This window comes from Camelus bactrianus, chromosome 9 (assembly GCF_048773025.1).
Source record: "Camelus bactrianus isolate YW-2024 breed Bactrian camel chromosome 9, ASM4877302v1, whole genome shotgun sequence".
Taxonomy (NCBI): Eukaryota; Metazoa; Chordata; class Mammalia; order Artiodactyla; family Camelidae; genus Camelus; species Camelus bactrianus.
In genome coordinates this window covers 51,301,449-51,327,831 of record NC_133547.1, presented here as the reverse complement: position 1 = coordinate 51,327,831, position 26,383 = coordinate 51,301,449, and the positions used below count along the sequence as shown (strand labels likewise).

The 26,383-nt window shown below is 46.9% G+C and overlaps 1 protein-coding gene across 1 annotated transcript in view; it reads left to right on the top strand.

Annotated features, from left to right (window-relative positions):
* The window catches only part of PLCG2 (phospholipase C gamma 2), a 142,841-nt gene that overhangs the window by 28,067 nt on the left and 88,391 nt on the right, over positions 1-26,383 (top strand). The window contains exons 3-4 of the mRNA XM_074370361.1: positions 23,934-24,077; positions 25,782-25,875. Coding sequence (XP_074226462.1) covers positions 23,934-24,077; positions 25,782-25,875 — 238 coding nt within the window. The remainder of the gene's footprint in view (positions 1-23,933; positions 24,078-25,781; positions 25,876-26,383) is intronic.

Here is a 26,383-nt window from a genome sequence, read left to right as displayed (position 1 = left end):
CTTGATTGGTGCTCACAGGCAGAAGGAAATGGTTGGAATAGTTTCCATGAGGGTGCCCTTTGTCATGAGTTTGCATGGAAACCAAGGGCTACCTGGCTCATCCCCCTAGCAGAAGGGAGGAGTACAGAGGGGAGCATCATGGGAGTTGGTTTTTAGATGGAACACGAATGGGGGAGATTTGCTGCTGCTTCCGAAAATTAGTTGGAACTCATTGGATTTTTTTTTTTTTTTTTGGGGGGGATTCTGTGAATCAAAAATAAACACAAAGCGTTTTGGTGGGGACTTGGGGTGTACCCAGTACCATCATTTCATTTCATTCTTTCAGCCCCACCATAGGCAGGTGTAACTCTCCTGATTTACAGATGGGGAAGCTGAGACTGACATTATTATATTATTATTACTCATTGAGAGTAACAATGGTTTCAGTTATCTATTACTTGTAACAAACTGCCCCCAAAACTCAGTAGTAGACACTGAGAATGTTTTCAGTTTGGGGCTCTTTTGAATAATATGAATGAGTGAATCAAATAATGAAAAAGGCAGCCTCCATGGGCTGTTGGCTTCGTTGCTTGCAGGCTTGGACCCTGTGCATCTTGGCGACAAACCAACCAGCAGACACTGCCGCCTCTAATATGGGCAGGTTTTGTTTTGAGGTGGGTCCCGGGGGCTCTGACGTGCTCAGCGCCGGCCCTGCTTCTCGCCCTGTGTCCTGCTCTGAGCCTGGCTCCAGTCTTGTTGGGCAGACCCACCAGCTTGCCTCATTCGAGCCTCAGGAAGTGGCCTCTGTAGAAAGAAAAAAAAAAAATGTATGAGCAGCGGGCGGTGAGCTTTAGGCCAAGTAGGCAGATCACTGGAGCGCAGAGCCCCAAAATAGATCTTTCTCTGCTAAGTCTCCAAGCGAGTGGGGGCAGCGGCGAATGCTTTGCATAATTTCCTACCCGAAAGGAAAGGTTTTACTGTGAATAACTTTTTGGGACCGAAAGAAAAACAAAATCTCAAAAAGATCCAGGCTTTTTCTGAGTAACCCATAGTGAGAGCCAGACAGGCCGGGATTCGAATCCCAGATGCACCATTTACAGGCTGGGCAAATTCCTTAACGTCTCTGAGCCTCACTTTTTCTCTGAATTAACTGGCAAAGATGAGCCCAGACTCAAGTGTGTATGCAAAGCATCTTGCACTGCATTTAACACACAGTGTGCTGCTGCAAAGAGGGGGTGTCTTTTTTTTTTCTTCTTCCCATTTGCCCTCTTTCCTTGTCCTGGAATTTGTGCCGCAGTTTCTGTTACCGTCTTAAATGTGGTAGGCAAGAGGGGAGGGGCAAGCTTTGGCTTTCCTGTGAAGGTACTTCCAAAGTTGTCTTTGAAATATCACCCTCCTCCTGTGCGGGTTACTGATTGGGAGCGTTGAAAGGCAGGGCATGAATAATGGCTCCAAAGATGGCCCACGTCCCAATTCCCAGAGCTTGTAGATCGGTTTCCTCATGTGGCAAAAGGGACTTTGCAGATGTGATTAAGTTTAGGCTCTTGAGACAGGGAGACCATCCTGGATGATGTGGATAGATGGGTCCAGTGTAATCACAGGAGTCCTTTTAAGTAAGAGGCAGGAGGGTTAGAGTTAGTAGAGATGATGATAGAAGCAGGCGTTGCAGAGATATCCTGTGAATCGGGAAGAAGGGGCACAAGCCAAGGAGTGCAATTGGCCAGACCACTGGACACTGGAAATGGCATAGAAATGGATTCTCCCCTGGAGTCTCCAGAAGGGACCACCCCTGCCCACACCTTGATAGTGAGACTGATTTTGACCTTGGAACTGGAAGAGAATAAGTTTCTGTTGCTTTAAACCACTAAATTTGTGGTAATTTGTTCCTGCAGCCGTAGGAAATTTGCACAGCGTCCTAGGTTTATGTTGTTATGGTTTCCTGGGAAGGTGATTTCCCAGATGACAGCCTGTGCTCATTTTTACACTTTGGCCCTTCTGACTCGGATGGACTGTTGTGGTCCAGCCCTTGGGACACGGGACTTCCCTGGGTCCGGGCCCCGGAGCCTCGGTCTCTGTGGTCAGGCGGCCGCAAGCCCCTGGGGCTGGGGTAACTGCTGCAGAAAGGCTTCCTCTCTCAAGCAGGAAGAGAAACGAGCTGTGCCTTCTTGGGGGCCAGGCTTCCTGTGTGTCGCCTCTGCCGCCTGCTGTGTTGGGGTCCAGGTTGGGTGAGGAGCAGGGGCTCCGAGCTCCTCCCTGTCTGGTGTGGGTTTGTGTTTAATTTTTTTAAGTGATTGTTTTACTGTGATTTGGCACCAGATGACTCCTGGCGATGTGAGTGTTAGAGACCACGCATTGCCAGCCTCCGTGGAGAAGCCGGACCTGGCATGGAGTGAGACCGTGGGGCCGGCCGTGCCTCTCTGTGGGGACCCTATTTGGATCTGTCCTGGGCCCTCTTGGCATTAAACTCATGTGCCATGTTTGTGAGGTGATAAGGCGGGGTGGGGCTGGGGCATTCAATAATGTTTATAATGATGGAACAGCACTGGGGCTGAGAAATAAAGCACATCCCTTGGCTGGGATCATCTCCTTGGTTGCTGTCTTGTGCATTCTGCCCATTTGGTCCTTTCCCAAGACACCCCCAGTGTGAGGAGAATAGTGATCCCCAAAGATGGCTGGGTTCTGATCCCCAAAACCCGTGCATGTACGACCTGACATGGCAGAAGGGACTCTGCAGGTGTGATTAAGTTAAGGAGCTTGAGATGGGAGATGATCTTGGATGGTCTCGGTGGGCCCTGTGTCATTACTGGGGTCTTTAAAAGATGGAAGAGGGAGGTAGATGGTCACAGTCAGAGAGAGGTTGAAAGATTCTGGCTTTGATGATGGAGGAGGAGGGTCCACAAGCAGGGAATGCAGACACTTCTGGAAGCTGAAAAAGGCAAAGAAACAGAATCTCCCTGGAGCCTCCAGGGGGAGCAGCCCTGGTGAGTCTCGTTTTGGAATTCTGATCTGCAGAACTGTAAGGTAATACATTTGTATTGTCTTAAGCCTCTGAGTTTGTGGTCATGTGTTAGAGTGGTAACAGGAAACCAGTACCTTCCCAAATACACGTCTCCTTAAGAGCTTTTAGGCTCGCCCAATTGGCAAAGATTTATTGAGCACTGACCATGTTCTAGACACTCTGCTGTGCACTGAGGTTACCAGGTTGAATAAAGCAGGGTGCTGTCTCTCAGGGGTTCGCAGTCTGCCAGGGAGAGAGACAAGGGGTGATGATGCTATGACAGGTATGTCCAAGGTGCCGGGCAGTTGTAGCGAAAGACGTGGAAACCAGACTGGGGCCCACAGAGGTTTCTTGTAAAAGTCACTGAGAGGATCTTCGAACTTGGAGTAGGAACTCTAGAGATGTCTAGTCGCCTCTTCCTTATCCCTACTTGGGCATCCAGTGTGTCCTTCAAGCTAAAACTGTTCAAAATGGAACTTGTCACCAGAATTAAGGACTCCTTCTTTAAAATCCACTCTTGTTTCCCCACCTTGGTGAGAGGCTCACCCACCCAGTGGTCCATGCCAGAAAACTGGAGTCCTCCTGACCCCACTCTCCTTCCTTCACCTCAGACACCGAATCTGCCCCAAGATCTATGGGTTTTATCCCTATCTGGAGACGGGTTTTCCTCCTGCCATGTGCATAGCACTGGGATCCAGGCTCAGAGATGGAGGAGAGGGTTGAGGAAGACATCCAGTATCACCTGTCTCCTCACACAGGTATTAGGAGGCCATAAGTGTCATGGTCACAAGGGTGGACTCCACAGACGGACTTCCTGGGTTCAAGCCCCAGCTCTGCATTTACCAGTGCGATCCTGAGGTCAATTTGCATCATCTTTAGTGCCTCAGTCTCCTCACGGATGAAATGGGAATAAAAATAGTGCCTGTGTCACAGGAATGTTTCAGAATTAAATGTGTTAAAAACATAAAAAGCACTTAGAATGACACACTCAAGAAATGGTAGTGGTGGAGGAGCCACTGTAAATCATAACAGCAACAGCCACTCTCGAAATGTGTCCTCTGAGGGGTCTTCTTAACCTCTGTCCTTGGTGCTTTATAAGTCCTCCTTATACTTTTATAAAGCCTCCCCATTTTACAGGTGGGGAAACTGAGTCTCAGAAAGTAGCATGACCTCCCCGAGGCCACTTAGCTGAAATAGCTCTGCTATGATGTTTTTCCAATGTGCCTCTCAAGGCAGCCTGAGACAATTTTGAGCAAGTCTTGGGTTTTTTGAAAGCCCTTCCTGTATCCATTTGGAAGTCTTGATCTTGCTGCTAGAGATCAGAAGATCCAGATGGTGGAAGCCAGGGCACTTAGCCTTGAACTTATCTCTGAATTCAGCCTCCTCATTTCCCCTATGGAGTTGCCTCGTGCTCCATGGATTCTCTGTCACCAAGCTTGAGTAATCTGAGGGTGCATTTCGCTGATGACCTTGGGCTGAAACAAGATTTACTGGATGTTTTCATGGGAACCCGTAGATGGGATGTTTGGGAGGGCACCTGGTATATTCATCTCTGCTACAGTGATAAAGAGTCTGTGTTGTTTTGGAGCTCTAGCTCCTTCTGTACAGCTTCAATTAAGTTTTCAGACCCAAGAATAGAACTTTGCATCTATTCCTTTAAAATTCCATCTCTTCTGTTCCAGATGAAGGACCAGAAACTCAACTACTTGTAGGAAGCCAGGCAGGTGATCTAAATAAGGGAACTGGGCTGGGTCTAGGGGACAGAGGACAACACACACAGGCTGCAGAGTGGGTGAGATGCTAGGGCGGGTGGGGAGCGCGGTGCACGGGGAGAGCGTGCGTGTCTTATACGAGGCGGGCAGGTTGTACCCTGTGCTGCAGGCTCAGGGTCACAGATCTGCAGCTGGAAACGTAGGTTGTTATTGCAAAATCTTCTCATTTTTAAAAAGTGCTGACTCATTTAAACAAATAAATAAGCAACGTGATCTTGATCTAACCAAACACACTGGTGGCCAGATGCAGTTCCCCGGCCAATGATTTATAAAGTGTGTTTTAGTCTGCTGAGGGCTTGTGCGATTTTTATTGTTGCGTGTGATGTGTTGCCATCTCCTTTGGTTGTTTCAGCCACAATTTGATGGGTGGGTCCTTGGGATACACAGAGGATCCTGGGAAGACGTGCTTGTGTGACCTTAAGCAAGTTATCAAACTCTGAGACTCACTTAGCCTTCCCAGCACCAGCCTTCCAAAGCTGCTGTGACAGCTGAACTTGCAGCATATTTTCAGAGCATGAAAGGTGTGTTACATAGAAGGTTTTGATAAACGTGACTTTCTTCCCCATCAATTTGCATTCCTTGTCTTTTCCAAATTTTTGAATTAAAAAAAAGAAGCTGAGAAAGGCCCAGAGCTCTGGGTTCATCACTAGAGACTACTTTCTAGGGAGATGTTGCATGTCACCCCGGCATCCAGACACCTAGCCCTCTGGGTTTCATGTTTGTTTGCGTTGGTTTCCTTCAGACTTGCCCTGGGTCTGGAGATGCACCTGGCAGTGTGGCATCGAGGGACCGGTGAACGCTGCAAGAGAATGGGTTCCGAATCCTGGCAAGTGCCAAGGCCCTGTGGCCAGAGAGCATTTGCTGTGTGTTTAAAAAAAAAAGAGGGCAAAGAAGGCAGGGTATTGATTGAGAGCAGAGTGGCTACAAATGAGATCAGTGAGTGGTGAGCATGCGGTCTTTATAGAGACTGCTACATCAACTTTGTCTTGTGTGTTTAAGCTTTTTAAAATTTGAAACATCACACATTAAATATTATGTATAATGAATAATTATAAGATGGACCACCATGTAACCATCGCTCAAACTCAGACTGAGAACATTGCTGGCTCCCAGAAACTCCCACGTGTATCCTCCCAATCACCCTTCCTCCCCTCCCAGCTGATACTTTTCTTTATAGCTTGACCATCTACGTACACAGTGTAGGTTTTTTTTTTTTTGCTTTTCTCACTGAATAATAACTCAGGAAATTTCTCCAATTCAGTTGACACAGTCTAATACGCCCTTTTTACTGGTTGCATAATAACCCACGGTGTGGCTGAACCACAGTTAATTCAACTGTTCCTCTACCTTGACTGTGTTTCCAGGTTTTTGTTTTTTTCAGTTAGCCCCTGCAAATGTTGAGACGAAGGTGCCTTATTCTTGCCACATTATTATGAAAACAATACCTGCTTGCTATAACAAACTCAGACGATATAAGTGAAGGCAAAAAGTGTTCTCTGTCCTACCTGCATATCCTGGAAGTAACCAGTATTCACCATTTAGCATATATTTTTTTATATCTTTCCTATGTGTGTATATATCCATATACACCCTTGTACACATAAGTTTATATACTGTTTTTTAAGCGGAAATAGTGCCACACAATGCCTGCAGTTCTGCAGTGACCTTTTTCCTTTACCATCCTCTGGACCACTTTCTCATCTGTACACATGGATCTGTTCCATTCTTTTTTGATGGCTGCTTAGTGTTCCAGAGGGTGGCTGTGCTGCAGTTTACTTAACCCGAGTCCCCTACTATGGACAGGAGGGCATTTCCAGTCATCTAGAAAGTCCTGCCTCTTTGTGCACCTGTCCTGATGTTTCTGCAGGACAGGTTCCTAGACATAGAATTCCTGGGTGTGCATGTTAAACATTTTAATAGACTGTGTCATATCCCCTCAGGAGGTCGTATCTCACCTACTGCAGCCCGGTGTTAGAGGGATCCCCGAATAGTTCTCTGCTGTGAATGTCGAACCTCTTAAAGATTTCTAGACTCAGGAGTAGTCAAAGCATCATAGAATCTAGGTTTTAGTGGTGATGGGGCATGTGCTTCAGCTCTGCCCTGTCTTTCTGCTTCTGTGGTTTTGTTCAGTCACGAGCTTTTGTTTAATTATTTTAATAAATACATGTTTGAATTTTTAAATTATGAAATACTTCAGACAGAAAAAGTAGAACATAGGAAATAATGTAGATTATACCCTATGCACCATGACCCGATTTTACCAACTCTTAGTATTTTCTTCATTATATTTGCTCGAGATCTCTTTTTACTAAATGTTATAGGTAAGGATATAAAGTCCTCTGTCATTTCTCTTAGAAACAACCATTTCATGATGAAGGTGTGTACTCTTTTCTTTTACATTTTATACTTTTCATACACTGGAATAACTGGAGTCACACGTACCCGTGATGGTTGGTTTGTGTCTTTTAAATAAGTCATTACCATTTGCATACATTTTTTTAAACTTTTGCAACTTTTCCCTGCTCAGCATTTTTGAAACCAAGCTTTTAATTTTGATTCCAAAATTTACAGAGGAGTTGCAATGATAGCATAAAGAGTTCTCACGTACCTTTCCCACAGGTTCCCATCTTCAGTTACACGATGAATTTGCCCAAATCAGGAACTCAACATTGGTGCACGAGTGTTAACTAAATTTCAGGCTTTGTTTGAATTTTACCAGTCTTTCCACTGATGTTCTTTTTCTGTTCCAGGATCCATCCAGAATACTGCGTTGCACTGAGTTGTTTTGGTTTATCCACATTACTATGTATAAATGTGTGTTTTTTTTTTTAAGATTTTTTTTTTAAATTGAAGTATAGTCAGTTTACAATGTTGCATCAATTTCTAGTGTATAGCATAATGCTTCAGTCATACATGAACATACATATGTTCTCTTTCGTATTCTTTTTCATTATAGGTTACTACAAGATATTGAATACAGTTCCCGGTGCTGTATACAGTAGGACCTTGTTAAATATGTCTTTTTTAATTGCTGGAGAGGGATCTGTCAATGATGAGAGCCATTTCACTCACTCTTCCAGCACTGGGCACACATGTTGATTCTGTTTCCCTGCTCAGTTGTGAGCAGCGCCTCGGTCAGCCTGGGTCGGGGTTTCTTATGAGTGAGTGGATGCTGAGAGGTGGAATTGCCTGGTGGGAGGGGGTGTGCATTTCTAGTGTAATTGGTGATTGCCAAGTTGCTCTCCAGGGGCCTTGTTCTTCCTCTTGGTTGAGTCCCTCCTTGGTAATTTCCTGACTCCTGTGGATGCAAAGATGAGGAGCACAGCTCCTGCCTTTGAGGAGCAGGGAGGTGAAACTAAACAAATCATGGCAAGAACCACCTTTCAGGGGCCCCAGCCGACTCCAGAGGACCCCAGAGGGAGCTGGGTGGATACAGTGGGCCACAGTGGAGAGGGATGGAAAGGCAGGGGGATGGGGTTCCAGGCAGGTGCAAAGACTGTACAGGTGAGGGCTCCAGGCAGGTGGAATGACTGAATGTATAGGTATAGAGCTGGTGTGATCAGAAGGTACAGGCAGGAGAGGTGAGATGGGCAGGCACTGGGGGTGTGGTGTGTCCTGACCGATGCCCTCCTGCTCCTCACAGCCAAGAGCTTAGCGGAGTGAATGATCCAAGTGTCCATCTCCCTCCTCCACACCAGGTACACTTCCCTCTCAGGGCTTTTGTACTTGCTGTTTGCTCTTCTTGGAATACTCTCCCCCAGACATTTGCACGAGCCTGACCCTACTTATTGTGTTTCTGTTTTGCTGGGGGAAATGGGAGCCAGTGGGGTTGTGGGTGGCTGCGTTGATGGGGCTGGGATTTGACCCTCTGCTGACCTGAGCTCCAGTTGGGAGCCCAGCCTGGGTCCCTGGCAAATGCTGGGAAAGAGGAGGGAGGTTGTGGGTTTCAGCTGCAGGCTCTTGAGTCAGACAGGCGTTCATACCCTACAGGCTGGACTCAGTACCTTGTACAGGGAGAACTTGGGACAGACCTGCCTGGACTGAAGTGCTTGGGGGACCCTCTTGCCTCAATCCAGCCCTCTCTGAAAGGGAAGGAAGACTCTCACCTTCTAGCTCACTGTAACAGGAACTGCCACCCCCCGCCCCCCACCCTTGGTTTGCAAAACTCTGAGCCTGGTGGGGAAATGAAGGGCTGGCTTGCTAACCACAGTGAAGATTCATTTGCAAAGGCAAAGCAGGGGCAGCAGGGCCCTTCTCTGACCCCAGCAGAAGGGACTGACTTCTGCAGGCCACTGTGTTGCTGAAACCAGTCATGCCCTACTACTGGGCTTAGGAGCCTGCAGACAGCTACCAGCTATGGGCTCTCTAGTCTTGCAACCTCAGTCTTTTCCTCTGTTAAATGGGAGTAATTATAATATTGTGGTGATGTGAAGCTCAAATGTGGAAATGCATGCAGAGCTTTCTCCCAGTCCCTGGCTCATTGTGAATACAGTATTCACAATGAGTGAGCTGGATATTAGCATTATTACCCTGGTGGTGGTGGTGGACAGTTGACATCCTTTTCCCATCCTTCCTTCCACGTGGTAGCTGCTTTTTAGGAATAAACCTTGGGTTAAGCAAAAGGGGGTAAAGGATTATCTCCTGATGCACACTTTTTCTTTTTAAGCAGAATTTGTCATAGTTCAGCTTCCATGAGCGTCTGATACTGAGTTGACTGAGGGCATCATGAAGGCCAGACCCCATTCCTACAAAGCTGAGGAGTGAGATGGGCTGGCCCTCCTGCTTTGGGTCTGGTGGGGGAGACCGTGGTGCCCAGTTGGCTGTAAGGGAGCAGGGTGAAAGCCAGGACAGGAAGGTGTTAACCTCCTGGAGGTCCAGGCGTCCCTGCCTGTAACTGAAGGTTTCTTGTGTGCCCAGCTCTCATGGGGCTGGGGCTGGGGCTGGGGCCGGGGTCAAGGTCTAACACTAACGCAGGGAAACAAGTAATTACTGTAAATGTGATGAGAACCAGTAAAGGGGAAGTGGAGAAGAGGAAGGGAAGCCCTCCCAGAGAGGGAGCCTCTGAGCTGGGCCTTCAGCCGAGATGAATGCTTTTTCCTGCTCCAGGTGTCCCCAGAGAATCTGATCCTTCTCTGCCTGGGGGCACTGCATTTTGGGGTTCAAGGGCCCTGTGAAGTCTCATGGACCCCAGGATGCAATCACCCCTTTAAAGGATGAAGGCTTTACCTCTCAGGAGGGCTTTCTAGGCCAGGAGGGTGGTGTGGGAATGACCAGCCTATGGTGTGTTCAACCCAGGGCTCTGGGAGTGGCTTCTGGAAGAGCAGGGCCATCTCTTGCAGTCTGTCCATGTCCCTTGGAGCCCTTCCTTTCATCACGGCTCTCTGGTCAGTCTGAGGATCCTGAGCTGTTTTCAGGCCAATATGGCCCAGTGCTGCTGGAGAAGCCAGAGGACCTCCCGCTGTGGGGAAGCTTCTGGCAACCTCCAGCCTTTCCTGTTGATCAGTTACGAGGTGAAAAAGTACCTCTGCCTGTCTTAGCCAGTGACTGACTTTGGCAGTGGGAGCCTTGAATACTTTTGGCATCTCTCTCTGCCCACTGAGACTTGGCTTCAAATAGAACATACCCTTTTAGCCAGTATCTAATCTGTTCACCCCAGGGTTTCTGAGACACCATCGTGGAGCAGCTCCCTCGGAATTGGACATGGGGAGAGAGCCAGGCTCCTCAGGTCTGCAGGTCTCTCTGCCGTGCCCCCACATCACTGCCCTGCTGCCTTTGGCATCAAGGCCAGCCAAGTGGCCCTGAGGGGCTGACTTCAGCTTTCTGAGCCAACTCTGGAAAATGGTAGTTTGTTCTGAAGGTTGGTGTGAGGATTGAGGAGCGGGTGAGGTCAGCTCTGTCACCTAATAAATATTCTGTAAGCAGAGTCCAGTCTGTTCTCCATCCAAGTCAGGTGTTTCTGTCCTGGGCTTGACCTTGACAGGGCTCCATCTTCTACTGGCAGAATTGGTTGGTGAGTCTGGTGGGTGGTGCTGGGGAACCCAGCTCTGGAGCTGGACCAGCAGGGCTCAGACCTCGGTCACCAAAGCCTGCTTCCTTCTCTGCAGAATGGAGGTCTGATAACAGTGGCCACTCACCTCTTAGGGCTGCGGGAAGTACCACTGAGGTGATGGACCCCAAGTATTTGGCTGACGGTCAGTAGATCGTGAACTCTCAGCTGCAGCAGCCGTAGGGGTTTGGGGGTTGGGATCCTTGCAAGGACGCCCCTGAGAGGAAGAACCCAGCAGGACTCACCTGGGCCAGGTTGAGGTCTGAGCAGAGGGAGGTCTTCCTTGGAAAGGAACAAACTCATCCTTCCCTGTGTAGGTTGAGTGGTTAAGAGTACAGGCTGGGAGCTAGACTGCTGGGGTTTAAGTCCTGGCTCCACCAATGTAGCCTTGGGAAGCCCTGAATCTCTGCCTCAGTTTCCCTGTCTTTGGAATGCACATGACAATCTCTGCTCATGTGGATGCACACGTGTCAGAACCCCTGGTCTGCTGCCTGGCTGTACTAGATGTTTTTATGGATGTGGCTTCCCTTCCCTCTTCTCTTTGGTTTCCTCTGAAGCCAAGAGTTCCCTGCTAGGAAGATGAGGACCTGTGCTTTTCTACGAGAATTTCCAAAATTCTAAAATTCCTCTAGAATTTTCTCTACACCCACTGGTCAAGTTGAGATAATTGTCTATATTCTCAGAACCTTTCTGTTCCTTTTAAAAAACAATAAGAAAAGAACCATCAGACTCAAAGAATGAGCATGTGGTGGTGGGGGTGGCAGGTATAGTTCAATGGTAGAGTGCGTGCCTAGTGTGCATAAGGTGCTGGATTCAATCCCCAGTACCTCCATTAAAAATAAATAAATACATCTAATTATACCCCCCCCCCCCAAATGAGCATGTGATGTTGTGCAGTGCTGCTGGTTGGATTGAGGTCAGGGAAGGGGTGATGAGATGAGAGGCTGTTGTCACAAGGGGAATTCACGCTGCCCTTCCCCAAGCTCCTTGCATAGAAATTTGTTCTTGGCTGCCTTCCTTGGCCTTTGCAAAATGTGTGGGCCCCCAAGCCAGGCCCTGCTGTGGGCCCCCTGCAGGCCACTTCCTCTCGGTTTCAGTGATGGGCTTATCAGCCGCTGCATGCACGTCTATTTTGGTCCAGCTAGAAATAGTATGTATCCTGGTGGAGGCTGGAGCCCAGCGTCAGCTCCTAGACTAGAGAAGCAGCTGTGCAGCCATGAGAGGGGTAAGGGATGCTGTCTCCAGTGTCCCCCAGGGGAGACCACGCTCCGGTGCCCTGGCAAAGCGTGATTTCCAGGCAGTGCCCCAGGAACCTGGACCAGTGGTGGGAGTTTGATGCCCTTGGAAACTAACTTCTAGTCTTTCGGATCATGTTAAGAAGAACATCTGTTTGGTACTAGCATGGCTTGTTTTATTCTTTCGTTCTTTCTTTCATTCTTTCTTTCGTTCTTTCTTTCTTTTGTTGGGGTAGGTCATTAGGTCTATTTATTTATTTACTATTAGTTTTTTTTTTAAATGGAGTTACTGGGGATTGAACATAGGACCTCATGTATGCTAGGCATGCACTCTACCATTTGAGCTATATCCCCCCCAATTTTTTCTTACTTGATACTCTGTATTTTCAGTTGAAAATTTTGAGATAATTAAAGATTCATCTCCATGCAGACTGTACTCAGTTCCCCCAACGGTAACATCTTGTAAAACTGTAGTGTCACATGGCAGTCAGGACGCGGACCCTGATTAATCCAGGACCCATCTTACTGAAATTTCCCCGGTTTTCTTTGTCCTCTTATGTCTGTATGTGTTTAGTTCTGTATAGTTTTATCACATGTGTGGATTCCTGTATCCACCTCCATAGTCAAGATACAGAAGTTCCGTCACCACCAGGATCCCTCTTAATAACCACATCCACCTCTATTTCTGAATTCTTACACATCTCATTTTGAAAGACACAAGTTTTCATTAATAAGGTGTCACTTAACATACGGTAAAATCCCCAAGTGGTGCGTGTGAGCTCAAATTTACAGCTCAGTGACTGCTGTCCCCACGAGGTAACACCAGTCTTTCTCCCTCTGTGAGTCTTAAGGTGGCAAACTTGCCCTCACACCCTCTAATAATTACTCCTTTTCTCTTATAACTCATAAGCACCCGAGGGTTTGCTTTTGACATCAACTGTTTCTGGGCAGAACTTAGTAATACTGTCCTGTTTCCACTGACCATTATTTTACAATTCCTATTATATACAGTGGGCGGAATTGGTTTTCTTTTTACCGAAGACATAAACTCATTTTTGTAATGTATCTATTCAAGTGAAAAAGGGTTTTTTAGATTTTATTTTCTGGATTTGATTTGAAGACAAATATTAGACAGACAGTGCCGGCACTATGCAGGTATGGTGGAGTTCACAAAGTTGATTATCAAATGACTGAGATTTGAGAAATAGTGTCAGAAGCATATATGGCTACCAAAAAACCCCAAACCAAAAACTGGTTGATCCAGTGGAGGGGAAATGTATATATAGCCTTTGTACACTGGAAGCCTTCTGTGTAATTTTGATTCACAGTATTGGTTTAAAACAAAGCAAATTAAAATTTTAACAGGCCACGCGTAAGGGAGTGAGTCCTTCCTTAAATGCCTTAACGATTTTTGTCATCATCTGCCCACCACCTGTTTCATACGTAATACATATTTTAAAATGGACTCTTTTAACTTAAATTTGTGTAGAAAAAACTTTGAGCTCAGTTTAGAAGCTGCTAGGTCAGTATTTTTCCAATTCATATTAAAATACATCACAATTAAGATATAACAAAATGTGAGTGCTATGAAAGCCATCTCCCGCATCACATGCATGGGATTGTTTTCATTTAGTTTCGGCAGGGGGAGAAAACATTTAATTTAAGTGACACTGAAACAGTGACTATTTAAAGAATTATTTGATGGTGAGTCTTCGGGGTTTTAGTTGACCAGCTCATCATCAGGCTCCTCTTTTTCTCCTCTTCTCTTGAGTTTGGAAATGATTAAGAACTGAAACACAGGGTGCTGGTAACTGGCTATGAGGAGGTTTGCTCTGTGTTTGAGCTGCCTGGAGAGTCTGGTTTAGAGCTGATCTCTGGCCCCTGCCCCCTGACTTGTCACTGGCACTATCAGATGCCTGCAGGTGTCTTGGAGGCCACCCCACTCCGGGCAGTGGGAGTAGGGCAGGACATGTGCTTCCAGAGGGGCAGATTGGACCAGAATTGGACAAGGAGCCCGCGCTAGGCATGCCCGGGTCATCCTTCCAGACTCTCCTGTCAGAGTGTCCACTGCTCCCTGGGGAGAGGGTGTCCCCAGAGGGAGGAGAAGGCTGGTTGATTTCTCCAGTATCGCTTGAAACTCTTAAACACCTATCAAACTGTCCATCAAACATTTGTGCACTAATACAAAGCATTACAGTAACAGCTACCTAATTATTTGATGTTAATCTAGAAGAGCTCTGTATGGAAGCATGAAGTGAGATATTCCCCGCTGGCTGTCAGCATAGTCTCATTCCCCATCTCTAGGCTTTAAAATAATTTTTAATATCTCAAACTCAGAGCAGTTTGCGTTTACCAAGTTCTTTCAGGTATATCTCCCTATGGGATGGATATTATCTCACCATTTTACTGACGAGAAGGTGGAGGCTAAACCACAATAAAGAAATCTGTCCTAATGTGCACAGCTGGGACACATAAGTGGGACTTTAAGCTTGTGTCTCCTAGATTCTTCTAAAGTTGGGCTCTTTCCCGCTTTGAACCTCTTAAAACTGTGTGTTCTGCGGTGCATCTCAGTTATTTATCTGGCTTCAAGGTCAGATGCTGCCATGTATGTAAAATAACTCTGCACACGCTTGGCTTTTTGAAGCAGAGTCCTTCACCGAGACAGAGCAACACTGAGACAAAGTGAAACAGCAGCAGTGACGAAGGTGTTACTGAAAGATGCTGTGAAAGAACAGTCATCCCGGTAGCTCAACAACCCTGAGCTACTGGAATACCTCCTGGGGCCATGCAGTTTTTATTTCATGTAACTTCATCTCCTTTGCAAAGCATGTCAGGGAAGGAGATGCTGTTACCACTGTGTGCGTGGATGAGGAAAGAGCAGAGAGAAGGGAGGTGACTGGCCCAAGCTCCCAGGCATCGTTGGGGAGCAGAGCTGGGCTTTGAACCAGGGTCTCCGGAGCCTGGGACTACTTCCAGGGCTTTCTCCTCCCCCTTCACCAGGTTAACTGCAGCCTTCAGAACTCAGCCAAGATGCACACTCTCTAGAAGCCTTTCTTCCCCTTGCTGGGGGGAAGCCCCCCTGTGGACTTGAGTTTGCTCCTTTGAGGTGTTGAGCATGGTGGTAGCTTTACGTCCCCACCTGCCGATTTGGTCAGGGTCTGTCTTCCTTTCCAGGCTCTGAGCTTCCGAGGATGGAGAGCATGCCTGCTGACTTCCTCCCTGGCACTCAGCGTGATGCTCATTAACTACCTGGTGGGTTGAATGACTGGAAGGTGGAAAGGAGGGTGGGGGTTCTGTATAGGAAGGTGCCCAAGACTTGTCTGTCTGTCTTCCCCTTGGATACATCTGAAGCTTCCCTGAAGATCCTTGGTTAAGTGCTTTGGCAGGTGGCACCCCTTAAGGTGGAGTGAGGAGACTCGGGAAAAGGCTGCGTGCTTGGCGTCAGGGTAAGAAAATGTTCCAAGTATGAGGGGGCCACCTGAGAGCAGCCCAGAATCAAGAGTGGGAGGAGGAAGGAAACAAGAGTTGAAGAACAGGGTCATGGGGACAATCGGCAAAGGGGGCAGAAAACCCCAAGTGTGCATCTGTGGGCAGTGGGTGGGGACGGTGGTGGGAGGGGTGACCGGACCTGGGGAAGACTCGAGGTGATGCCGGGAAGGGGGTGTGCAGAGACAAGACCTCACTGCTGTGGCTGTGTTATCTCACTTCTTCAAGCAGGAAGCCCAGCTCCAGAGCCTGACCGCACGAGCGTGTTTGGCCTGAGCTCTGGCCACCAGAGCCAGTGGTGAAAATAAAGTCACTTGTCTTATGGACTCTGTGTCCTTGGCAGAAATTCAGCTGATGCAGATCAGACTACCCTTGCCACCATTTACCCACCACCTTCCCACCAGCAACCCTTATTGTCAGCACATTGGTGGGAACCTCTCTCTCTTTCTCTTTTTTTTTAACCTTTTCTCATGCTTTTACCCACATACGTGCATATGTACAAATGTAGTCGTCCCTCCTTAGCTGAGCCTAATGCATTCCTGAAAACACGATGGAGAGCATCTTTCTCTGGACAGCAGAATATTAGGTCATATTACATGGATACAAGTGGTGGTATGTTACTAACAGATTGAAAAAACCCAGCCAGTTTCCCCAGTATTGCTTAACACCCTTAAACAGCTAGAAGCAAACCTCTCCGATATTTCTTTAAGAATACAAATCATTGACAGCAACAAATACCTAATTATTTGATGCTTTACTGAACTTAACTTTACTAGTGCCTATGACAGTATACAGTATGGGTTCTGGATTTTGACTTTTTTTTTTCTGCCCTATGACTACTTTGTAACTTAACAGAAATGACAATGAAGTCATCTGTTAAAAATACTAAAGATATCATCTGAATTGGACTCCAGTTGGTAGTTCGCTGGTTGGAAGTAAACACTAGGACTCAGAGTGGGCAGGACACTAGGTTTAGTGCCTGATGATTTTCAGCACCGAGAGCATGGGATGTGTTCCTCCCTGATGCAGTCTGATAACACGCTAATGTTTTCACTGGTGCCTGCACATGAGCTTCCTGTATTCCTACAGCAGGCGTGTGATCTGGGTGGTACATTTCAAGTAAAAAATGTTTGCAGGTTATTGTAGATATTCAGATAGTGAGAATTCAAATAGCAACAGGCACGTGTATACAATATGTGGGTGCACATAAGTGTACATACATGTGGACCCACACATGCACAGATGCAGGCACATAAGTCTGGTATCCTCCTCATGTAAGCTGGTGGGGAGTTTTTCCACATCAGTACGTATGGATTTGCCTCTTCAATTTCCCCAAAAGATAAATTGAGAGACTGTTTTTTCTTGTGCCTTATATGAATCCATCCTTAGTTAGTTGTATTAATAATTTAAAAAATAATAGCTGACCAGCAATCCCACTCCTGGGCATATATCCAGAGAAGACTCTAATGTGAGAAGATACATGCACCCCAATGTACATAGCAGCACTATTTATTAGCCAAGACATGGAGGTAACCTGAATGTCCATCAATAGGTGATTGGAGTCACACACGCGCACGTGCGCACACACACACACAGGAATACTACTCAGCCATAAAAAAGAATGAAATAATGCCATTTGTAGCAACATGGATGGACCTGAGATGATCGTTCTTAGTGAAGTAAGTCAGACAGAGAAAGACAAATATCATATGATACTACTTATATGTGGAATCTGAAAAAATGGCACCAATGAACTTGCTTACAAAACAGAAACAGACTACAGACATGGGAAACAAACTTATAGTTACTGAAGAAGAAAGGAGGGAGGGATAAAAATTAGGAGTTTGGGAGTAGCAGATACAGACTATTATATATAAAATAGATAAACAACAAGTTCCTACTCTAGCACAGGAAGCTATATTCAGTAGCATGTAATAACCTATAATTTAAAAGAATATGAAAAATAATATATGTATATATGACTGAATCACTATGCTGTACAGCAGAAACTAACACAACATTGTAAATCAACTATACTTCAATAAAAAAATTTTTTAAAAATATGTAACAAGTGCGTAAGAGTTACTACAACTTTATTAGTTAAAAATTAGTGGGACCATGCTTCCACAAGGTGCCTCCAGGAGGTGTGAGATCATGTCAAAAAAACGCCCACCAGGCCCCGCAGACTCTGCCAATTACCGAATAGAAAACCACTCCTACTGCTCAGGGATTTCCTTTCTGACTTCCTGGGACTCCTGATAATCAACGGGATGGGCAGACTGTGGGCAACTCTGTGTTTCTGAAGGTGGCCCCTGCTGGCCCAGAAGGCCTGGAAAGTGGTGACAGCTGTGAAGGGCTTAGTGGTGGCTCACGGAGGCCCAGCCACAAGCTTAGGGCCAGCAGTGACTTTCCACCTATGCACGAGTGACTTTTCCGGCTCAGGTTGGTGGTTGGTCAGCTGCATGGCATGAAGGGGTCACCTCATCATTACACCTGCAGCCCTGAGGGTGTAGTCAGTAGAGCACCAGTTTCTGCTCCTATAAGAAACCTGAGATAATTGAAAACAGGTGTTCAAAAAAAAAACTTGTATGCAAATGTTCATCACTGCACTATTTGCAGGAGCTACAAGGTGGAAGCAACCTGAATGTCCATCAGTGGATGAAAGGATAAACCAGATGTGGTCTGTCCACACAGTGGAATCTTACTCAGCCATGAAAAGGAATCTGCATGGAAAAAGCCAGACACCAAAGACCATGTATTGTGTGATTCCCTCGATATGAGATGTCTAAAATAGGCAAATCTATACAAAAAGCAGATGAGTGGTTTCTAGGGGCTGGTGTGGGCTTGAGAGGGGAGTGTGGAGGCTCAAAAATTTCTTTCTGTGGTGATGAAAATGTTCTAACATTGATTCTGGTGGTGGTGGCTGAAATCTGTGCATCTTTTAAAAGCCACTGAATTGTACGCTTAAAGTGGATGACTTGTGTGGCATGTGAACTCTGTCTTAATAAAGCTGTCATATTAAAAAGGAGTGAGCGAGAGGGTGCAATGGTACCTGTAATTCCAGAACCATCTGCTGACCCAGGGTACCTTTGGGGGCACAGAATGTACAGGGGCAGTAACATCTTATCTCGTCTCCAGATAGCGGCTCCCCCGGGGGAGCCCAGGGATGCTCTTCTCTTCAGTAACTAGGACTTGTCTGCATCCACTAGTGTTCTGCCTGAGCCAGAGAGATACTGGGATTTTGACCTCTCGAATATCTGATCCCTGCATCCCCTGGGTGTAGCACAGAAACTACTCGATCAGTGATGTAACACAGGAGAGGATGCTGTGGGCTGACACTGACACCATAGCATTCACTTCTGCAGGCTGAAGGCACTCTGCTGTGAACAGTGTGGCCCTCTGCCTGAGGCCTGGGGAGTTAAGGCCCCCAGAAGCAGCCCCCAACCAGGAGCAGATGGGGGTTGAGGGATAAATACTGCAGCTCCCTTGCTTCTTGGTGGGGCAGACTCTGAGGGACTCCCAGATCCCATGGCATCAGCTCCAGGTGGCCATGGGGTACCAGCTTGATAACATAGCAACCTCCTTGTCAGCTTCTCCCCTATTCTGTCTCATTTCCCTGCTCCTCTGCTGGTGTTTCTTGGGATCAGCTCCCAAATAAACAGTGTGTGCTCAAATCCTTGTCTCAGGGTCAGCTTCTGGGGGAAGCCAAACCAAGACACCCAAGAAGCCTAATCATTTATTCCACGAATATCTGCGTTTCTGCTCTGAGCCAGGTTCTGTTGACTCCATCTGTGAGGGTCCCGTTTTGAACAGGATGGGCAGGACCCCTGTTCTCCTGGGGCTTAGAGGAGAGAGCAGATCTGCAGGTAAACAGATTAAGCCGTAAATACACTTGGTGCTGGTGAGGCACTTCACAGCACAGACAAAAATAACAGTGCGGGGAAGTGGAGAAGGACAGGGTGTTGAGGAGAAGTCACTTAAATGACGTCCGATTTGGGCAGGAGGCAGCTGTGTGTGCACGTGTGGTGGTACTTGCTGGCAGAGCGTGGTGGGAAGAGGGCTGCCTATCCTGTTGTGGCTTCTCAGAGTCACTTGCTTGACCTTGGGGAACAAATGGAGGTTCAAATCCTGGTGCTCCCACTTGCTGGCTCATGACTCTGGCCAAGGTCCTTCACCTCTCCATGCCTGTCTCTCCATCTGTGTAATACGGAGTCGTGGTACCTGCCTCACAGTGTGGTTATGAGAGTTGATGAGTCGGTATAGGGGTGCTGTCTTGCCCCACCTGGATCTCATTACTAGGGCAGTGCACTTCTCTCCCAGCTGCTGGAGGCAGGGAGATCAAGAGGCCAGCCTCCCTGCCTCCGTGAGACTCACTTCCCTGGTGTGATCCCTGCATATAGAACGTGCTCGGAAGAGTTTTACATGGTTAGTATTGCCTTGATTTTTATTCTCATGGATGAAGCTGATGTGTCTGTAAGACCCTTGGGGGCCAGGACTGAGTATATCCAGCAGAATGTCTGGCTGATGGTTAAAAAGTATGATGAATAAATACTCTATGGATAGAAAGACTCAACATGTGAGTTCTTCCCAACTTCGTCTACGGTCAACATAATCCCGATCAATATCCCAGCAAGCTCTTCTGTAGGTATTGACAATCTGACAATCCTAAACTTTACATGGAGAGGAAAAACACCCAAAACAGCCAGTGCAAACTGAAGAAGAACAAAGTCAGAGGAGGATGCTGCCTCCCTTTGAGACTTGCTGTCTTCACACAGTGAGATATGGGTGAAATAATAGATAGCCAGATCAAGGGAACAGAGCAGAGAGCCCAGAAATCGACCCACACAAACAGTCAACTGATCTTTGACAGAGAACAAAGGCAATCCAGTGCCAAAAGCATAGTCTTTTCAGAAGTATGATGAATAGGCCAGTACTTATTTGGGGAGAAGAAAGGAGGAAGTGGTCACAGTGACATAATAGAGGCCACCTGTCTTCGCTGATGGGGGTAGATGCCTGTGGCCCTGTCCTGGGACAGGGCTGGCCTCCGAAGGATACTAGCTTGTGCTGAAGCAGAAGGTGGTGTAGGGATGGTCAGGGCTGCCTGCATCTTCAGAGCAGGTATTGCCATTTCATTCTGACCTCCCATGTTTCTCTCTGACTTTGTTGTGTGATTGCATCTCCCCCTCCTTGTCTGGGTGGTTTTTCTTCTCTTCATATCTGATTGTCTCTGTCCTTCTTTTACCTTGTTTGGGTGTCTCCGTTTCTGTGTGTTCATCCCCGGTTCTGTCCCTGTCTGTGTCCCCCTCTCTCTGTCTCCTTCCGCTTTCAAAAGCTATTTATTGGGTCCCCTGTGTACCAGTTGCTCTGCTAGGGGTGGGGATACAGTGCTCCGGAAAGATGCACAATTTTGGAAAAGAGCTATGAATCCACGATTCACACCTCTAAGCACTTGCCTGTTCAGTGTTACTGGAGAGAGGGACTTGGGGTGTATAACAGCAGGAGGGGGAAGATTTTCTGTGAGTCTGGTGGTGACTGAGCTGAAACTGGAAGGGAGAACTCTTAGCTAAACATGCCGAGAGCATTCCCAGTAGAGCCAGCAGCACATGCTGATGTCCTGTGGATGAGTGAGCAGGATCCATTCGCCAGTGAGGCTGGAGCTTGGGCAGTGAGGATGCGCAGTTGATCCAGGTCCAGATGGGGTTGGCGAGGTCAGCGCTGGGCCTTGGTTCTTGGTCCTAACAGCACAGGGATACCACCAGCAGGCTTGAAGCCCGAGTGTGGCATGGGCGTGCCTGTCCTTTGTAAAGACGACTTTGGGGGTAATAGCTTCTGGCTATTTCAGAAGACCAAGCAGGAGGTACCGGTGGCTTGGATTATGGCATCAGCCCTGGGAATGGATAGAAGTCGACAGATTCAAGAGCGTTTTAGAAAGTAGAGTTGAGAAGACGTGGTGAGTGCCTGAAGATGGTGTTACAGTATCTGAGCTTTCTTCTTTAGTTACGTATGTGTCAAATTTTTATTATAATTTTTGCTGTAAGAGAAAAAGCTCACAGGCCAATTCAGAGATTCCCTCCTGGAGATATTTCATGGGGAAAGAGAATGATTAGAGAATCATTATTGACTGGCTAGGGAAAAAGAGAGTATTTGCTTAAAGTCACTAGACTCTTGACTGGCAGTCTGCTGGGTGAGTAAGTAAGTAATTTCTGAGAATAAACTTTAATACTGTTAATGTTCTTAGATAATCTTGCAGAAGGTTGTGAACTTCAGGGCATGCAATGTTTCTGTTTTGTTGTTAGTTTTTGAGTAGTGAAGATAAAAGATTCCTAGATTTCAGGATTCGATGAAGAGTGGGGATACTCTGTACCCCAAGGTTTAGAGACCCTCTCAATAATAGGGCCACCCATAATTGATGTTTTTTTTTTTTAATTGAAGTATAGTCTGCTTAAAGTGTTGTGTTAATTTCTGGTTACAGTATAGTGTTTCAGTCATACATATACATACATACACACACACACACACACACACACACACACACACATATATGTATATATATATCTGTTTTCATGTTCGTTTTCATTATAGGTTACTACAAAATATTAAACATAGTTCCCTGTGCTACACTGAAGAGACTTGCTATTTATCTATTTTACATACAGTAGTTAGTATACAATGGAATATTACTCAGCCATAAAAATAATAAAATAATGCCATTTGTAGCAACGTGGATGGACCTAGAGAATGTCATTCTAAGTGAAGTAAGCCAGAAAGAGAAAGAAAAATACCATATGTTATCACTCACATGTGGAATCTGAAAAAGAAAAAAGACAGAAATGAACTTATTTACAAAACAGAAACAGACTCACAGACACAAAATGAACTTATGGTTACCAAGGGGGTAAGGGGGTGGGAAGGAATAAGTTGGGAGTTTGAGATTTGCAGATAAGACATTTAAAAAAACTTTTTAATTTGAAACAATTTTAGACTCGTGCAAGCATTCCAAAAATAGTCCCACGTTTCTGTGTACCATTCATCCAGCTTCCCCCGGTGATAACATCGCTGATAACCATAGTTACCAAACCCAGGAAATGAACACTGGTAAAATATTATTAAACTACAGGCCTTAATTAGTTTTCACCATTTTTTATGTGCACTTAATTTGTGTTTTTGTTTTGGTGTATAGTTTTATGGAATTTTATCACATGAGTAGATGTGTGTAACCACCACCACACACAGGGTATAGAATGCACACTGTTGATTTTAAAGTCTTTTCACTTTACTTCATGAGTCTAGTTCCCTGAACTGTTTTCAGTCCAGTCAGACCCATGGTAAGAAAGCAGAAAGCTTTTAGTTCAATCTGCCTTCTTCCTTTCCTAGTATAATTCTCTGTCTCTGCCTTCTGTTTTTACGTGTGTATAGCCATGAACCTTTCCTGTTCTTTCAACGCTGACTGTAAAATACCTTTGTTCATTTGTCTACGCTGGGGTCTGTTTGCTTCCTTGATCCCAAGTTGAAGCTGAGGGCTCCTTCCCTACCCTCTCATTTCCAGGAATACCTTCCTGTTTCTCTGTTCAATGCAAGGATAGACATATATATCCCGGGACTCTTATGGTTGCAAGTGACAGAAACTCATTTCTTACTAACCAAAGCCAAAAAGAGAATTTATTGGGTCATGTAAGAAGGGTGCTCCAGGGCAGAAGTGGCTTCAAGCTCGAATGGACCCAAGGGCTGCCAGCCTGGCAATAGCAGCAGTAGGTGAAATTTTATGAACAGCTCTGTCCACATAAGTCCCCGGAGGATGCTGATGGGTCCAGGTTAGGACATGTGCTCATCCCTGAACCCATCACTGTGCCGGGTGTGGGATACTGTGGTCATTTCTGAGACCCTCAACCCCTCCTTTAGCTTGTGATGGGAGGTGAGGAGGGCACATGGAATGGGTCCATCCCAGGAAAAGATACTTTTTTGACAGAAGAAAGGATTGATGGTGTTGGCTCTTTGTGACAGTCCATTGTTCCTTGGCCGTCCTATAGCAGGGAGGGAGGGAGGGAGTCTCCTTTGCATCCGGTGGCCATCCTTTGGGAGAAGGGGTCGCCCTTGCGTCAGGTGGCCACCCTGTGGGGGTAGGGGTCACCCTTAGATCCAGTGGACATCCAGGCCTGATAGTCGTGGGCAGCGGGGGTTCTAGGGAGGATGGGTTTGTCCTTTTCCTGTTATCTGTTGCTGGACAACAACTATCCCAATACTTTGTGGCTTAAAACAACAAGCCTTGCATTTATTTACGCAGAATCCTGGCAGTCGAGCAGGGCTGAGGGGCTGGGTCAGCTTGGCTTTGCTGGGCTGCGAGTGTCTGGGGCGCAGGCGCGTGGCTGTGTCCCCGGGGAACTCCAGCTGCTAATGGGCTCCTGTGTATCTCCTTCCAGTGGACATTATGGAGATAAAGGAAATCCGCCCGGGGAAGAACTCCAAAGATTTCGAGCGTGCGAAGGCAGTCCGCCAGAAGGAAGACTGCTGCTTTTCCATCTTTTACGGCACCCAGTTCATCCTCAGCACACTCAGCTTAGCAGGTGGGTGCGTAATGTGTGCTTTTCTCCCTCCCTGTGTCTCAAGTTCCTTCCTAGAAAGTTCTCTGGTGGGATGCTCACACTTTCTCACCCACTCTTGTGTGTTTGGGGCCCCGTGGTTTTGAATAGTAACCCTGCTTCTTTCTTGCTCTGTGACTTTTGTACCTACTCAGCCTCTCTGAGCTGCAGTTTGCTCAGCTGTGAAATGGGAATACTGGTAACACTGACCTCACTGGGATATTGAAACCATTATGTTAAGAGCCTGCCCAACTCGTGCCAAAAGCTGAAGTCAGGTTACATTTTCTGTCCAATACAGTGAATCATGTGAACAATCATGATTGACAAGAGAGAAAATAAATACCATTAAAAGTAGACCAAAGAGGGGGGAACTATGAAAGCTGACTAGCATTAGGGACATTGAATTTAGGGTCAGAGGGCTCTCATTGGTTTAATTTCTCATTCATTCTTTCATCAGGCATCTTTTGAGCATATGCTCTGTGCTGGGTTGTGCTAGATGTCAGTGGGGCTATAAAGAAGTCTAAGACCCAACTGCTGCCTTTAAGGAGCTCACAGTCTACTTGAGGAGACAGACATATGGACCAGAAGTTAGATAAGAGCTGTAGTCAGTACGTATTACAGCATACTCTAAGAATACAGAGTGCCTAGTTCTAAGGAAGTCTTTGCAGAGGAGGTGACTTTTAAACTGGGTTTTGAGGCATCAGTAGGAGTTGGGAGGAAAGAGGGAGGATGGTCCAGTGGGAGGGTGCTGTATGCGCAAGGGCTTGGAGAGGGGAAACAGCAAGCTGTGGGAAGTGATGGGTGAATGTCTGATAGATGTTGTGTGGCAGGTGGCAGAGGGGTCCATGACCATGAACCTTCATAGCTGTGTCCACTTAGCCCCCCGGCAGGCTGAGGCTTGGCTACTGTTCTTGGTAGAGAAGTCATGAGAGCCCAAGCAAAAGGTGGAGCCCAGGATGCCAGCTTGATGTCTGTCCCACTCTGGGGTCCCTCTTCCAGAGCCCTGGAATTCAAGGTCAGGTATAGAGATAGGCAAGACCTGGATTCATATCACAGCTTCTCACTTACTGGCTCTGTAACCCTTCTGAGCCTCAGTTTTCTTCTCATTCGCCCAGGAAGAGTGAGAGCAGAAACCCTGGTATGCTCTTGTCCCCACTGACAGGGTCCCTGGAGGTTTGGACATGTTTAATAACTGGATCAGGTGTTCGCATTGCCAGCTCCGTTTTACCGATGTGGAAATGAGGCACAGAGTGGTTAAGTAAGCAGTTGAATGTCACACAGCCCTGAAGTGGTGCACTGGGACTTGGTGATGATGCGGAGCTCTTAACGACTTGTTGCCCCTTCCTGCCCAGGCATCAGCATCGCCTCAGTTCCACTCCTTTCTCTGGCCTTGCCTGGAAATGGGAGAAATGCTGAGGGCTGCCCAGGATTCTGGTCCAAGTTATCCCAGGTCCTGCCTCTTGTTCATTAATGTAGGACTAAAGTGAAACCTCTTTTTAAAAAGTTGCCCACTTGTCACTCCTGCAGTAGGCTCACCATGACCTCATCTTAGACAAAAAGCAAGTCCTAGAGACCAGCACAGGCTCCTCCCACGCCCATGTCTGTGTGGGGCTGGGGAGGTGGGGCTGGGGTCTCTAAGCAGAAGTCTTCAGGGAGTAACACAGCATTTCCATTGGCCTGTCTCTCCAGCTGACTCTAAGGAAGATGCAACTAAGTGGCTCTCTGGCTTGAAGATCTTACACCAGGAAGTGATGAGCGCGTCCACACCCACCATCATTGAGAGGTAATGGCTTTGCTTGTTAATCTCTGTATTCACTCGCTCAGGCATTCATCCTTCTCCCTTTACCCAATATGGCAAAAGAAGGAAAAAGGGGCCGTTTCATCTTGGAGGCTCACTGAGTGTCCTGTATGCAGTAGGTTCCCAGTAGTGGCTGTGGACTCCCCAGTGTCTCACAGAAGAGCCTTTCTCAGTGCTGGGCCTTGGCCTTGGCCTGCTTGGGTGAGGAATGCATTGGAACTGAGACAGAAACTCTCACTGGTGTGTTGGAGAGGGGACCAGAGTCTTGTTTCTTAAAGGATTTAAGAAAGGGTAAGGCTGATGGTTCGAAGGATGTTGGACTTGAGGTCCGGGATTTCCCACCTGCCACTCCCTCTTGGCTTCCTGAGGGCCTTCTTGGGACTGTCTCCTCGATATGCATGTCTGAGGGGACTGATGTCGGAATTACTGTCCCTCCAGCAAACCAGAGCCCTCTGATAGCCACCGTTTTTCTTACCAGCTTTTGAGGGATTAA